At 40.3% G+C, this 13,142-nt stretch overlaps 1 protein-coding gene across 2 annotated transcripts in view; it reads right to left on the bottom strand.

Moving 5' to 3' along the window:
* Window positions 1-1,594: 1,594 nt before the first annotated feature.
* GRM3 (glutamate metabotropic receptor 3) overlaps window positions 1,595-13,142 on the bottom strand; it is a 198,846-nt gene continuing 187,298 nt past the window's right edge. Inside the window, exons 6-7 of one of the 2 annotated variants that reach the window (XM_080666476.1) lie at window positions 10,278-10,346; window positions 1,595-2,147 (exon numbers count right to left, since the gene is read on the bottom strand). In XM_080666476.1, the coding sequence (XP_080522602.1) occupies window positions 2,074-2,147; window positions 10,278-10,346 (143 nt within the window). In that variant the 3' untranslated portion in view covers window positions 1,595-2,073. The remainder of the gene's footprint in view (window positions 2,148-10,277; window positions 10,347-13,142) is intronic. The other variant, XM_080666477.1, reaches the window with a different exon arrangement.

The raw sequence follows: 13,142 nt of genomic DNA, 5'->3' as shown, positions 1-13,142 counted from the left end.
AGTCGACACTCAAACCACTAAGCCACGCTGGCCAGGCGGTCCCTCATATACTTGATTCTCCTCTTATTCTCACTGTCTTCCTCAGTCATAGTTCCCTCACTAGAATACTCGCCAGTCGCTATGCTTCTTAAAGGCAGGAACTAGATGTTATTTATCTTTCTTTTTTTTCATGAGTTGAAGAGTGCCTCCCCCCCCCCCCCCAAAAAAAAAAAAAGATATGTCAATATCCTATCTCTGGAACATGGGAATGTTACCACATTTTGAGAATGGGCTTTTGCAGATGTCATTGAGATGTGATCATTCTGGATTATCCAGTAACAAGTGACCTTGTTAGAGACAAATGGGGGAGAAAAAAAACAGAGAAGGCAATGTAAAGAAAGAGGCCGCAAGCCAAGGAAGCTGGCAGCCACTAGAAGCTAGGAGAGGCGTGGACTGCATCCTGCCCTAGAGCTTCTGAGGGGATGGGACCCTGCCAGTGCTTTGATGTTGGACTTCTGGCCTCCAGAACTGTGAGAGAATAAACTTTTTTAAAAAACTTATCTTTATTGTTGGAAGTATTACAGATGTCCCCTTTTATTTTCCCCGTTGTCTCCCTCCACCGAGAGGATAAATTTGTGTTGTTTTAAGCCACTCAGCTTGTGGTAAGTTTGTTATTTGGTTGCAGAAAGCTAATGCATTTCTATCCATGGCACCCGACACAGGACCTGACAGGTAGTTAGGTTCTTAGTATATTCTTCTACGGTAATAAGTGATCTGTGGCTAAAAGGCTTACAAGGAGAAATAGGTAAGAATCAGCCAGTTTTAGCTTATCCATACTTTTTTCATTTGCTCTTTATTTAAGTTAGTAAAATAGTCAAGTTTAGGGACAAGCCTGTGTGCCCGTGCATTGTTGCTGGGACTTTGGAAAAGCACTGGAAAATAATATATACTGCATTTTTATTGCCTGACTCAGCTATGAATGGTGAGAGTGACTTTCCAATGAAATGACACAATGCTTTCCCAGTCTCCTTCCTACTTATTAAGGTAATTTCTCTGCATTAAGAATATAGGAAGCCCCTCCTTCTTGCCTTGGAGCCCCATTTGGGCAGATTCTGGGCTGTAGTACAGGTGTGGCTCAAAGAAACCAGTATGTGTCTTGTCATCTGGCCACTGAAATGGCCAGATATTTTCGAATCACTGTGATCCGTGAATTTTCGAATCACTATGATCTACTCACAACTCTCTAGTCTAGGGCAGTGGCTGGCAAACTCAGTCAACAGAGCCAAATATCAATAGTACAACAATTGAAATTTCTTTTGAGAGCCAAATTTTTAAAACTTAAACTTCTAACGCCACTTCTTCAAAATAGACTCACCCAGGCCATGGTATTTTGTGGAAGAGCCACACTCAAGGGGCCAAAGAGCTGCATGTGGCTCGCGAGCCGCAGTTTGCCGACCACTGGTCTAGGGTAACAGTTTGTGTTCAGAGTATGTATAGACGTGAAGAGAAGTAATGTTAGACAGTTTCTTCCAACATTAAAAGTAGAAATGGTCTGAAGTCAAGATATGCAAGTTACTTGAAGTGATTTAAAAAGAACAGACCACTATCCACCATGCTGGAAAACCGCCATGGTTTTATTCTCAGTAGCTTCACATTAATACAGATGCTTTTTATTTTGTGCTGAGAAAAACAATCTGTTACACATAATGTAACTTGAATATACAACATAGAAACTCATCCTAAATTAGTTACAACAGGAACCTACAAAAACTTTATAGGAAAAAATGTTACCTAATATTGCCACCAGAGTTTTTAGTAGACGGACCCAGTCAGACCCTGTCACCAATGCTCAGCTCTGTAAACAGTGGTTATTTCCATATTCTGGGGAATCATTAATATCAGGGGCACGGAAATCAGCCTAAAAAGTTCTAGCACATCACTATATACTGTACAGTCCTCAAAAATAATTTATTGTACTGTTTCTAAAAAAAGGTACTAGGGTTGTTCTTTTGCTCTTTTTCCATAGTCTGGAGCTGCACGCGAGCACTTTTGTCTAACAGTCTAAAAACACGAGAACTGAACCGCAATTCACAATCACAGAGATGAGGTGGTGGAGTCGAGGACTTCACGCCCATTGCACACCGTTGGGACATACGTGCTTGCAGAGGCTGAAAAAACAAAGCAGGAGAGGAACTTCAGTGTTAGGCAAGTGGGCAGCATAGGTAACGGCACAAATAATACCAGACACTCATTATTCAGTTGAAAAGTAATTCTAACTTGGCTTTGGAAAATGCTAAATGACTTCATACTGTGGTGGGCCAACTTTCTAAATGCGTTCTGCTCCATATTCGTTTTCATCCTAGTATACACCTCCATTAATGTCATGCGTCTTGAAGAGAGTTTATCAGCATACTCATTGTTGAAAGAAGCCACTGGTGGGTTTAAAATTAGCCCTGGTAATCTATAAACTGTTTCGAACACAATGTGCAAAATTGAAAGCTCACTGCAATTTTCTTCCAGATTGTTCAATTAATTATGATTTTCAATACCTTAATTAATTTTGTTCTCTCTGGGCAGGGATGCCTCTTACATAGTTCCACGGGTCAGCTGTGAACTCCTCTGCCTGAGAGAATGGTTTGCTATATTCTCATTGTTCAAGTGGATAACCTCAATGAAAACCATAGCAAGAGCTGGTGTCCCGAGAACTTCAATTTCATAATAGTTCTCTGAAAGGAAGATATTCCAAAGGGACGATGTGCTTGTTAATGACAATAGTGACAAACAGTGTGAGTCTAACATGGGTATAGATGTTCTTTCTTTTTATGATACTGAGTTTTTCAAGATACAGCTCATAGCTCTTGTTGTTTTGGAATTTTTGTTTTTATGAGAAATCTAGCTATAGCTAAGCTCTATTTCACCCTTAATGCTTTTTTTTTTTCCTTTTTTTTTCTGAATGAGCACAAAAGCAAGGAGCCCCTTTCTTCGTGGGATGAAACTATGTAGCCAAGAGAATCAGAGATAATTCTACGTTACCTTTCAGAGCTGTTTATGTTCCATCCTTTGGCCTGTCCATCTGGACATGCTCTGCCTAGAAGGAGCTTATCTTCTTGGCTACCTGACCAAGTCCAGGTCAGACCGACCAGTCAGCTGTCCCATTCCTTAAGGGCTTATCTCTCGGTTAGTAATCAAATGTCATGTTAAAGTGTTCATGCCTGATAGTGGAAATAGTCTTGCTCTATAAAATTGCATTTTTCATTGGAATTTCATTAGACATGAAGGAGAAACTAATTATGAAATCTGAGATTACATGGCATTCAGTGGAGGAGCATTAACCATATTTGGGGCACTGAAGTCTTTCAGCAGACCCACCACCAGGCAAGCTACCAACTCTCAATTTTGCAATGATTACTTGGCGAGGTAGGTGAAGGAATCTGTGAAGTGAAGTCTGTGTGGCTGTGTAAGGTCACAGCGGAGTCCTGTGACATGCTAACTCGTTTAGAGATGCTTCCCTTTTATCAGTTTTAAGATGACCTTCAGTTTTCTTTACAATATGAGCCCCCTAAAAGCTATAGTATCTTTGGGGGGAAGGGTGAGGGAATGGCATTATCTACATTTCCTGAAACTTCTACAACAAAGACATTTCAACACAATGGGTGCCAGATAAGTACTTGATGGAAAGTGATAGTGATAATAATTCCAAATGTGAGGGCTTCACTTTATTCTTTGTAGGGTTTCTTTATATACTTTATCTAATTCTAGCTTCATCCAAGTTAGGTCAGGTAGGAGAAAGAACAAGGTGAAGATCAAACCACAGTTCACTGGCCACTTAGGAGAGCACGTCTGGCCGTTTCATACGTGTTCTTTCTGCAGCTTCTTTGTATCCAACTGTCTACTCTACATTTCCATGTGGATGTCTAATAGGTATTTCAAAATAAGTGCCAAAGCATAACGCTTGATTCCTTAACTTGTCCCTGTTTAGTTTTCCTCAGTGAAAAGTCTCATGATCCAGCCAATTACCCAAACCAGAAGGGGGCATTATGCCCCCTTCCCTCTTTATCCCTCCTCCTATGCCCAGCCTGTCACCAGGTCCAGTCATCTCTGTCTCCACATCTAACTACTTCTAGCTTTGCAGCTACCACCCCGGGCCAATCCAGCAATATTTTATTCTAAGCGACTGCACCACCGGTATCTCTGTTTCCACTCGGGCGTCCTGCAATAGATGATCTATACAGCAGTGAGAGTGAGTCAGTTAAAAATGACTACACACCTCCAATGGCTTCCCTCTTTGCTCTTCTTACTCTGGTTTATAAATCCCAGGGTGATTCCCATGCCTCTCTTTCTGCATTCTCCCAATTCTATGCCTCTCCCCTCCCACCCCCGTTTTTTGCTTTTGTCCTCAAATACAGCGTATCTGTTTCTCAGCTGCAGGCCTTTGAAGTAGCTATTGCCTCTGCAAGAATGTTTTTTCTTCTCTTAATTACATGCCTGGCTCCTTCTTGTCATCCACATCGGAAATGTCACCTCCTGAAAAGGGTTATCATCAGGCCATCTAATCTAAAGTAGCTGACCAGTTACCCTCTGTCACATTACCCAATTTTAAAACTGATTATTTTCTTGCTTTTTAATTTATATATTAGTGTCTTATACTCTTGACTAGAAACTACACAGGGAGCTCTGCTTGTCTTTTCCTGATTTTATCGCTATTGCTGATCACAGAATACACTCTCCATAAATATTTTCTGAATGACTGATTAAATGGTTGCATTTCAAAGACGGTGGGAACCAACGGAAGTTTCAAGAAGGAAATAACCTTTTAACCCGAAGAGATGACCAGCAAAGGTGAGGCCTGTGGGCAGCCTTGTGTGGGGACAGGTAGGCCCTTCTGCTTCCCAAGCCACATCGTGGCATTGCCCTTCAACCACCCTTGCAAAGTGGCTCAGGCTGTCGGCATCCTCTAGCAAGCATGCTGCCTTTGACATTTTGACTAATCTCTTAATCTTTTCCAGGATCAAGTTTTATTACTTCTGTGAAGGGTTTTCATTTTCAGAGATTGAAGAAGTATGAAGTGTAATGGGGGCGGGTCTAGAAGAACCTGCCTATAATGCCCGTCTATCCCGGACTAGTCTAATACCCTCTCTCCCTGGATTTTTAAAGATTGTATCAGAAACCTACTGTGCTATTCCCCATACTATTGTGGAACTTGCACTGCTGTTCTTAAGTGTGCTCTTAGAATCTGCTTGCTCACTGCATTCTAACATCCTAAAATTGGGTGTATTTTGACTAGGTAAGCACCACATACAGGGCCTACAAGGGTAGTTGCATGGAACGTCCTTAAGTTATAGTTTCAAATAACCTTCCCCTAGACATCCCAGGGACATCATTATGAGAGTTCACAAAATAACTGAATCATCTACCTGCTTCAAAGGGATATTAAAGGGAACAACCTATGTTACAGTGTCTAAACTCTTTGAGAGGAAGATAATATAAGCTCAAGGTTTTCTTACAAAGAGTAATAACAGCAAAAACACTCCCCAAACTCTTTCTGCAGCTGTTTCTTCCCTAAGCACATTTTAGTGTATTGAAGGGAATTGTAACTTGCATCTCCCTGCTTCTCTTTTACTGTTTCATCTGTAGCTTTTGCCAGTGTATTTTATTTTATTATGTAAAAAAAAATCTCATTTTTGTACATGCTGCTGAATATAGTAGAGGAAATTACTCTTTTATGAGTCTAGTATCTCAGTTACTTTGTCTTTCATAAATATTTCACATATGTCTCCCATATTAGTCTCTTTGATATTCCCCCAGGTAGTAAAAGATGTGTACCAGCCAGGTACTATGTGTGTGTTTGCAATGAGCTTTTGCTATTATTCTGATGACATTCTCATGAGATTTTTAATGGTGTAAGTTTAGCCCATATTCATAAGTGCGGTTAAGCAGATTTCTATAATCATCTTTTCTGTCAGAAATAAAGAGGTTGCAGGCTTATTTTTGGCTTTTCTGGGAGTGGGGGTTAGTTCCTCTAGGCTAAGGTGGTACTTTTTGCTATTCAAGTTGAGAACTGAAGATAGCTGAAAAAGTGCCACTGTTGATCACAAAAGGGCAATTTGCACCCATCAAAAAGCATATTTTGCTTCGCAAACCTGGTAAAGCATTGGAGCAGCCAAGTGGCAGTTTTGTCTCCACTATGAAATTCATTTCTCTTCCACCAGTAATGCTTGTGCCGGCCAGGCTTTGGAGAAAATGGTCTTATTTTTTCAGGGAATTAGGCACTCAATCAATGCAAAACATATTTATTTAATAGATTCTTATAGATGCCAAGTGTTAGTCAATTCAGTGGCTCAGATTTGGTTCCTGAAAATCAGTGTGTTTCTATAATTGTGTAATAGATCAGACTTGGAAAAGGAGAAAACAAACATTGAAACAGAGACATTCCACCAGTTTGTTCCCATCTGTTCCATTTCCTTGTTCCTAGTGACCCCCCAAAATTTTTCCCAGTATGTCAGCTTGTTTTGATAGTTTAATGCTATGGTCATAGAATCCAACTTCTACCAGCTGTTTGTTGCCTTGTCTTCCTGCTTCATCAGTGAACTTGTTTTCTTATTCGCCACCTTGATTTTACTTGTGCTAGGGCCCCTTGGTCCCATTCCAGAAGTTCATCTGCTGATTAATATATATTGTCTGGGCAGATGATGACACTACTAGTCCCTGATTTGGTAGCCTTGCTATGTCAGAGATTTCACCGTGGAAGGCAAAATCCATTGTTAAGAAATGTGGGCTAGATTCTCAGGGTAATGATCTTAAGCTGTTAACAGTGGATTTAAGAGGAAATTATACTCCTATGATGTGGGAGAAAAATCTACGTACTCAAATGTGGAGTTAAGAGTTAAATGCAAAGACTTCTTCATTCAGTGATTCATTTCTTGTGAGACAAGATTCATGGAAAGAGAAATTTGGCATGTGCCTTTTTTATAACTCATGATGTGATTTAATTGCATTTTCAACAGAAATTCCACTGATCTTCAACTATATCCCTCAATCCATTGTTTTCACTTCACACTGTCATGCTTTCTTTCTAATCATGTTTTTTTTAATTCTAGCCTCCCTCTCTCAAGAAGCACAAACCCACGCTGGATACAAGTAACTTGTAATTGAAAGGACTCAATAATTTTTTGCATTTTTTTTTTTTACCTACTCTTAGTTGTCCAACATCTCTGGTTTCTCCTCTTTTCTATCTAAATGTGTTTTCAGGCAGGAATCAGAAACTTACTCACCCTGAGGCTCCAATACCTAATATAAGCTATAATGTGCCACTATGCCTAGGGATCCAACTCTGAAGCCAAAAGTGTTAAACTCTAATAAAATAATGTAAGACTCTAGTCCTTCTAGCTAGTGGAGCTAATCTTGTTAGTTTCACCTTCCAAGTCCATACAGCATCTGAACACTTTATTAGCTTTCATTGCTACCACCCTGACTTAAGCCACCAACATCTGGAGTATATAATACTTCCTGCAGGATGTCTCTGCTCCTCCCTGTCTTATATTCTGCCCCTTCAGCTAAAATGATGAAAATGGTGCCTTTAAGGTCAGCTCACCTCTGATGAAACCCTTGATTCTATTCGCAGTTATTTCAATAGAGAAATAAACGTCCTTTCTCTGTGATGTACTTCCATTTTAGACCTTTACTTTTGCCGTTCCCTCTGCCTGGAATGTCTTTCGTCCAGATATGGATGGACATGTTCCCCTTCTTGCATTTCCTTCATGTCTTGGCTCAAATCTGGCCTGTCTACAGAGGACTTGCCTGGCCACCCTATAAAAAAAGTAACTCTCTCTAACCCCAGGACACCTTATTTGTCTATGCCCCATGTTATTTTTTGCACTTCACTTAGCAGCTGATACAATACGTATTATTGGTTTGTCTGACTGTGCCTACTCTTGCCTGTTAGAATGTAAGCACCGTGAATGTAAGCTTAGAGCTGTGCCTAGGTCCAAAAGTTTCTGAATGAATGAGTGAATTATCCATTTTTTTCATATTTATCTGTTAAGTGTCCCTTTCCTAAAGTCTCTGAATTTACTCCAGGTAGGGAAGATGTTTTAAAATTTTTTTTTCATATGATAGGGATTTTGTGGCATAAGCACATAGGTATCTCCCTTGTTTGGTGTTATTCAGAGAGTTTCACTTAATATGAAAAGGGAGTAGGAAGGAGAAATAGTGTAGCATAAACTGATATTAGACACTGCTTGCTTTCAGGTATTCATAATCTAAAGTCAATATATGGGCAGTATTAGATTATATACATAATTCCTTTTTAATTAGCATATCTTCATAGTTCTGATCATGGTACCATGTTCTCAAAGGCATTAATGAATTTGGGGTTACATGGAAATGCATATGACTATCGGTATCTCATACAATATTGAACTCTGGTTTAGGAATCCCCTTTGAGCTACTGACTTTATGTTACATTCAAATATATGGGACAGAATGGAAAATGTACAATGTAATTTAGCTCAAGAAAATGATACTTGCTTTTAAAGAACTATTTAAGTAGAAGAAATTATATTTTTGGTATATACATTTACAATATTCCTTTGTATTTTTTTTTTTAAATCAAATCTCATTTTCCAAGCAGCTTTGTGAGTAGCCCCTCTGGAGAACCACACCTTCTCTGTGCAGCCCAGGTGAAGGGATCTTTGGGTCTCAGATGGGCATGATGTATGTCATTGAACTCCCTGGCATGGTCTTTTGAGAGGAATAAAAGTCTACACTCATGCTGTAGAACAAGATGCTGTTACGTGTGGCACTGAAGGGAAAGCTTTTGACAAAAAAAAAATGAATTTTCAGATGCTAAGATTCTTATTGTCCTAATGGTCTCTGCCATGAATTTTCTAACTGAGTTGGGGCAGGAAATCCAGCAAGGCCAGAGGAACCACATATCAGCTTTTGAGAGTTTTATCTCTGACTTCAGTTATCAAATTCCTGAGTGTATCTAATAGATAGGGCCCTGGTTTTCTCATCTGGAAATGTGGTGATTAGAATAAATGATCCATAGCATCTCTTCTAGCTCTAGTCTCAGGTCACTGTTATTAAGGAAGGTGGGCGACATTTGCTTGGGGAAAACCAGCAAAATATTAGAGGTAAAGAGAAAATGATTTCAAGGTTACAAAAGAGCAGTCGTGAGACAAATACAATGGAAATGTTAAATAGAACTCAGGAGAGGTATTAAACATCAATCTGCTGATATATGTAGGGTTACCTATTACAGCTCTCTATTCTCCTATCCTCAATGAGGAAGGAATGAAAAGGAATGGAATGAGATTCCCAGGAAGGCTGTAGACGTGCCTTCCCAAAGGGAAAATGGATGGACATCTTTCCGATTTGGATGCTCTAGATATATTTGGCCTGGAAGCAGATGGCTTAACTTGCCAAATACTCTAGGTTTCTCATGCATTAGCCACTGAGGATTTATGTCTATAGCATCCCTATGCCTACAGCAGGAAGACCGTCATTCAGTCTGTGTGGCATAATCACTTGCTAATTTGCCTGGCCGTTGAGCACATGGTGTCATTCTGGGACTCGCTGAACTGTAAAGGGTACTATGCTGTTTTTCTGGACGTGCACTATAGAGAAGAAATTTGGGTGTTGCCTGCTACTTTATTCTGTTATAAAAAATCACAATTGGACTTGAAAATGGCTTGCCCTCTCCTGATTGGGGTATCTTCAAAGGTTTGGCCATTGATACCTGCAAAGTGTGTCCTCCGCTGCTTGCCTTCTGCTGCGACAGCTCTGTGGAAAAGTGTGCTGTGACGAAAAGACTGTTTACTTGACCTTTCTGTACTACTGATTTCTTCTTATAATGTGGAAATGCTTTGTAATAAAGAATCATTCTATTAATTGAGCAGTTCACACATTGCCACCTAGACAAGTGCCTTTCTGCACAAGGTTTTGGCAGAGGAAATCCATCTCCACATGCCCGTGGCTCCTCAGGGACTCAAACCTGGGCATCATTACAGCAGCAGCCTCTTGGCTGAACTTAACAGTAATGACATGCATGTATCTGAATGATCACCATGAGCAAGAGACACACACATCCCCATAGGAGAAAGTCTGTGCACATAATGGCTCTGAAGATGATTTGGTACACTCCATTTCTCACCTCTCTCTCCCCAGGCTCTGCCTATGCAAACCCATATTAGTGACAACAACGTTCTGACCTGCGTGAGTCCTATAAGGGTTTTATGCTGCGTAACTTCACATGCACACCCAGCTTTTACCTTCAAAATTAATGCAGTTCTACTTACATTCGCAGCATCCCTTCTTGATTGCCTGTCTGTGGGAACCAGCTCCTGCAAGCCCCTTTGATTCTAAAGCTGAACAAAATAAAGAATGACCTCTTTTCTTTCTCATCCAAATACAAAGGAAGTTTGCTTATGTGAGTGGGTGTGAGAGCAGCATGACAAGCATGAGTTTAGGACTTTGGGGCCTCTGAGTACTGGTCTTGGAAAGAGCATTCCCAGTTTCAGTCAAAGTTTTCTGAGTGGCCAGGTGCTTCTGTGACATAAATGCCTTCTCTGGAGGGTTCTGGAGAGAGCTAGGGAAAAATTGCACAGGGCTGTGGCCATTGGTGTCACGAATACCTCCCCCTCTCCGAACCTGTGCCTGTATCCTCTTTGAGGGTCATCTAAGAGGCCCTCCCTGCTCTGCACTGATACCAGTGGGTGAAGAAGACAGGATAGTGTAGACTGAGGTTCTCAAAATATACTCCTTGGATCACTTCCATTGAACCAGTAGGGGCATCTTTTGCTCCAGACCACATGAATCAGAATAGCTATGGGTGGGGCTTGAGAATCTCTACCTCAAAGAGTTGTCCTTTTTTTTTTTTTGTACACAAATATTGGGAATTATTGGCCCAAGGTTATACTTAATGGAGAAAAGTTAATGTTTCCTTTATATTCTGACTCCCACTGTGTATTGTTAATAACACACAGATAAAATTGGTCTTTTTCACACCTAGCAGTATTCAAATATTTCTCCAATGGTGAGTTTTCTGAGATGTCTGTCCTTCAGCATGTTCTTTCTTTCATGCCTGCTTCTGAGTTTGGTCACACTTTGCCATTTCCTTGGAGCTACGGCTCAGCTTTAAAAATCCAATACCAGTACTCTTTCTGCTACCAACCACCTCAGGGGTTTGCAGAGAGCTCACCAAGGCTCCAAGGTCATGTGGTATTTCCGCTACTCTCTTGCCAGAGAATTAACTGGGAATTAATATGGCTACACCTTCAGTCTAGGTGTATCAAGTTGCTGTAATCTCTGGTAAGAGGGTAGTGCTGATTAATTTAGGACTTGGAGAGTGTTGCATGACAAAACTGGCCACAAATTCTTTGGGAGGTGGGGTCCCCTTAAATCTGGGCAGGCAATGTCATGCTCTCTACAATCCCACGTGGTGAGGCATTCCGGCAAAGTGCCAAGCGTCAGAGTGAAACCACTGTGGACCCTGTGGATCAGTTCGGTCTGAGCTGATGCTGCAGAAGGACTCCAGTCAAGGCCTCATGGAGCGTAATAACTGCTCAGCCAAGTCTTGCCTGAATTCCTGACCCACAGAATCATGAGACACAATAAAAGGGTGGTTATTATAAGTCACTAAATTTGGCCCTGACTGGTTTGGCTCAGTGGCTAGAGAGTCGGCCTGCGGACTGAAAGGTCCCAGGTTCGATTCTGGTCAAGGGCATGTGCCTTGGTTGCGGTCACATCCCCAATGGGGGTGTGCAGGAGGCAGCTGATCCATGTTTCTCTCTCATCGATGTTTCAGACTCTCTGTCTCTCTCCCTTCCTCTCTGTAAAAAATCAATAAAATATATTTAAAAAAAAGAGTCACTAAATTTGGAGGCTGTTTTCTCTGTGAGAATAGATAACTATTGTGGGGGGGGGGCGGGGGGGGGGAGCGGTGTTCATTTTTACCTCTGGAGGGAGTTAGACAACCAGCAGCAATAAGTTAACACAATAAAATGCCTGCATAATAATTGCCAGAAGAACATAAATTATGTACAACCTAAATAAAACATATGCTCTACCTAATGAATTTAGAGAAGTTGAAGGATTTTTCCTGATTTATAAAACAACTTTCTTCCCAGTCTTTAGAAGGGAAATGGGTATAAGCTGTGCTGGATATGCAATGGAGGAAGCAGGCACTGAGATATTAAACCCGTTGCTAAAAGATTCATCACAGCTGGTCAGTAACATGTTCATACGCAGAACTAGATCTCAAAGACCAGTGGCTTTCATACTTCTCTGACTGCAGTTCACAGTAATAAATGTTTTTACCTGGACCTGGTACACATACATAAACTCTGGAGCAAATGTCCTGAAATACTACTTACCCTTTTTATATATAATGCACTCTAGGGTACTTACTCTATTCTCTTTCATAAAATGCTGGTCAAACATACTGAATACATTTCATGGCCCATTAATGGGTTACATTCTACAGCATCACGGGACCAGGGATTCTGTCCTGGTTCACGATGGTGGTTCACAGGCATTTAGAAATTTCTGGTGTATAGAAGGTATCCAAGCATTTAATGAATGAATTTAATGAAAACAGTTCCAAATTATTAAAATGGGAAGATTTCAATCACAAATGTGGAAAGCTAGTGTCAAATCTTGAATCATTTTATATCTTTGTGAGTAACTTCTATTCTGTATTTCTTCACCTGTAAAATATAACTCTGATATCTAGTACTCATGGGACAAAATGAGCCCACAAATAGAAAACTATTTTGAATTAAAGATATAAAATTACAAATTAGAGATAAATTACTTAGTACTTTGAGATGTCTAGAGCTATCACATAAATACTTCCCTTGTTACTTTAATATCACTTCACTAATTTGTATTAGAGGAAAATTGCTGAAAATGAGGTCTAAATTTAGATTTTTAAAAATAAAGATTTATTTAAAATTTTATTGAGTAACAAAGTCATAAAATGTTGGTCTGGGTCAATGCTTACCTGAAGTATTAATTGGGCTACTAGCAGATTCACATACTGAGTAAAGCTTAAGTCCATTGCAGTCGAAGTTCATTGTTTTTGTGTACCTGAATACTTCTGAAATCGTGAAGAGAGACTTGATTGGGTAAAGTTCCCTTGTTATCCCTTCAAGGATTTATTA

This window comes from Plecotus auritus, assembly GCF_963455305.1.
Source record: "Plecotus auritus genome assembly, chromosome: 4".
NCBI classification, from domain to species: Eukaryota; Metazoa; Chordata; class Mammalia; order Chiroptera; family Vespertilionidae; genus Plecotus; species Plecotus auritus.
The sequence above is the reverse complement of the archived record's forward strand: the minus strand, read 5'-3'. Positions and strand labels throughout refer to the sequence as shown.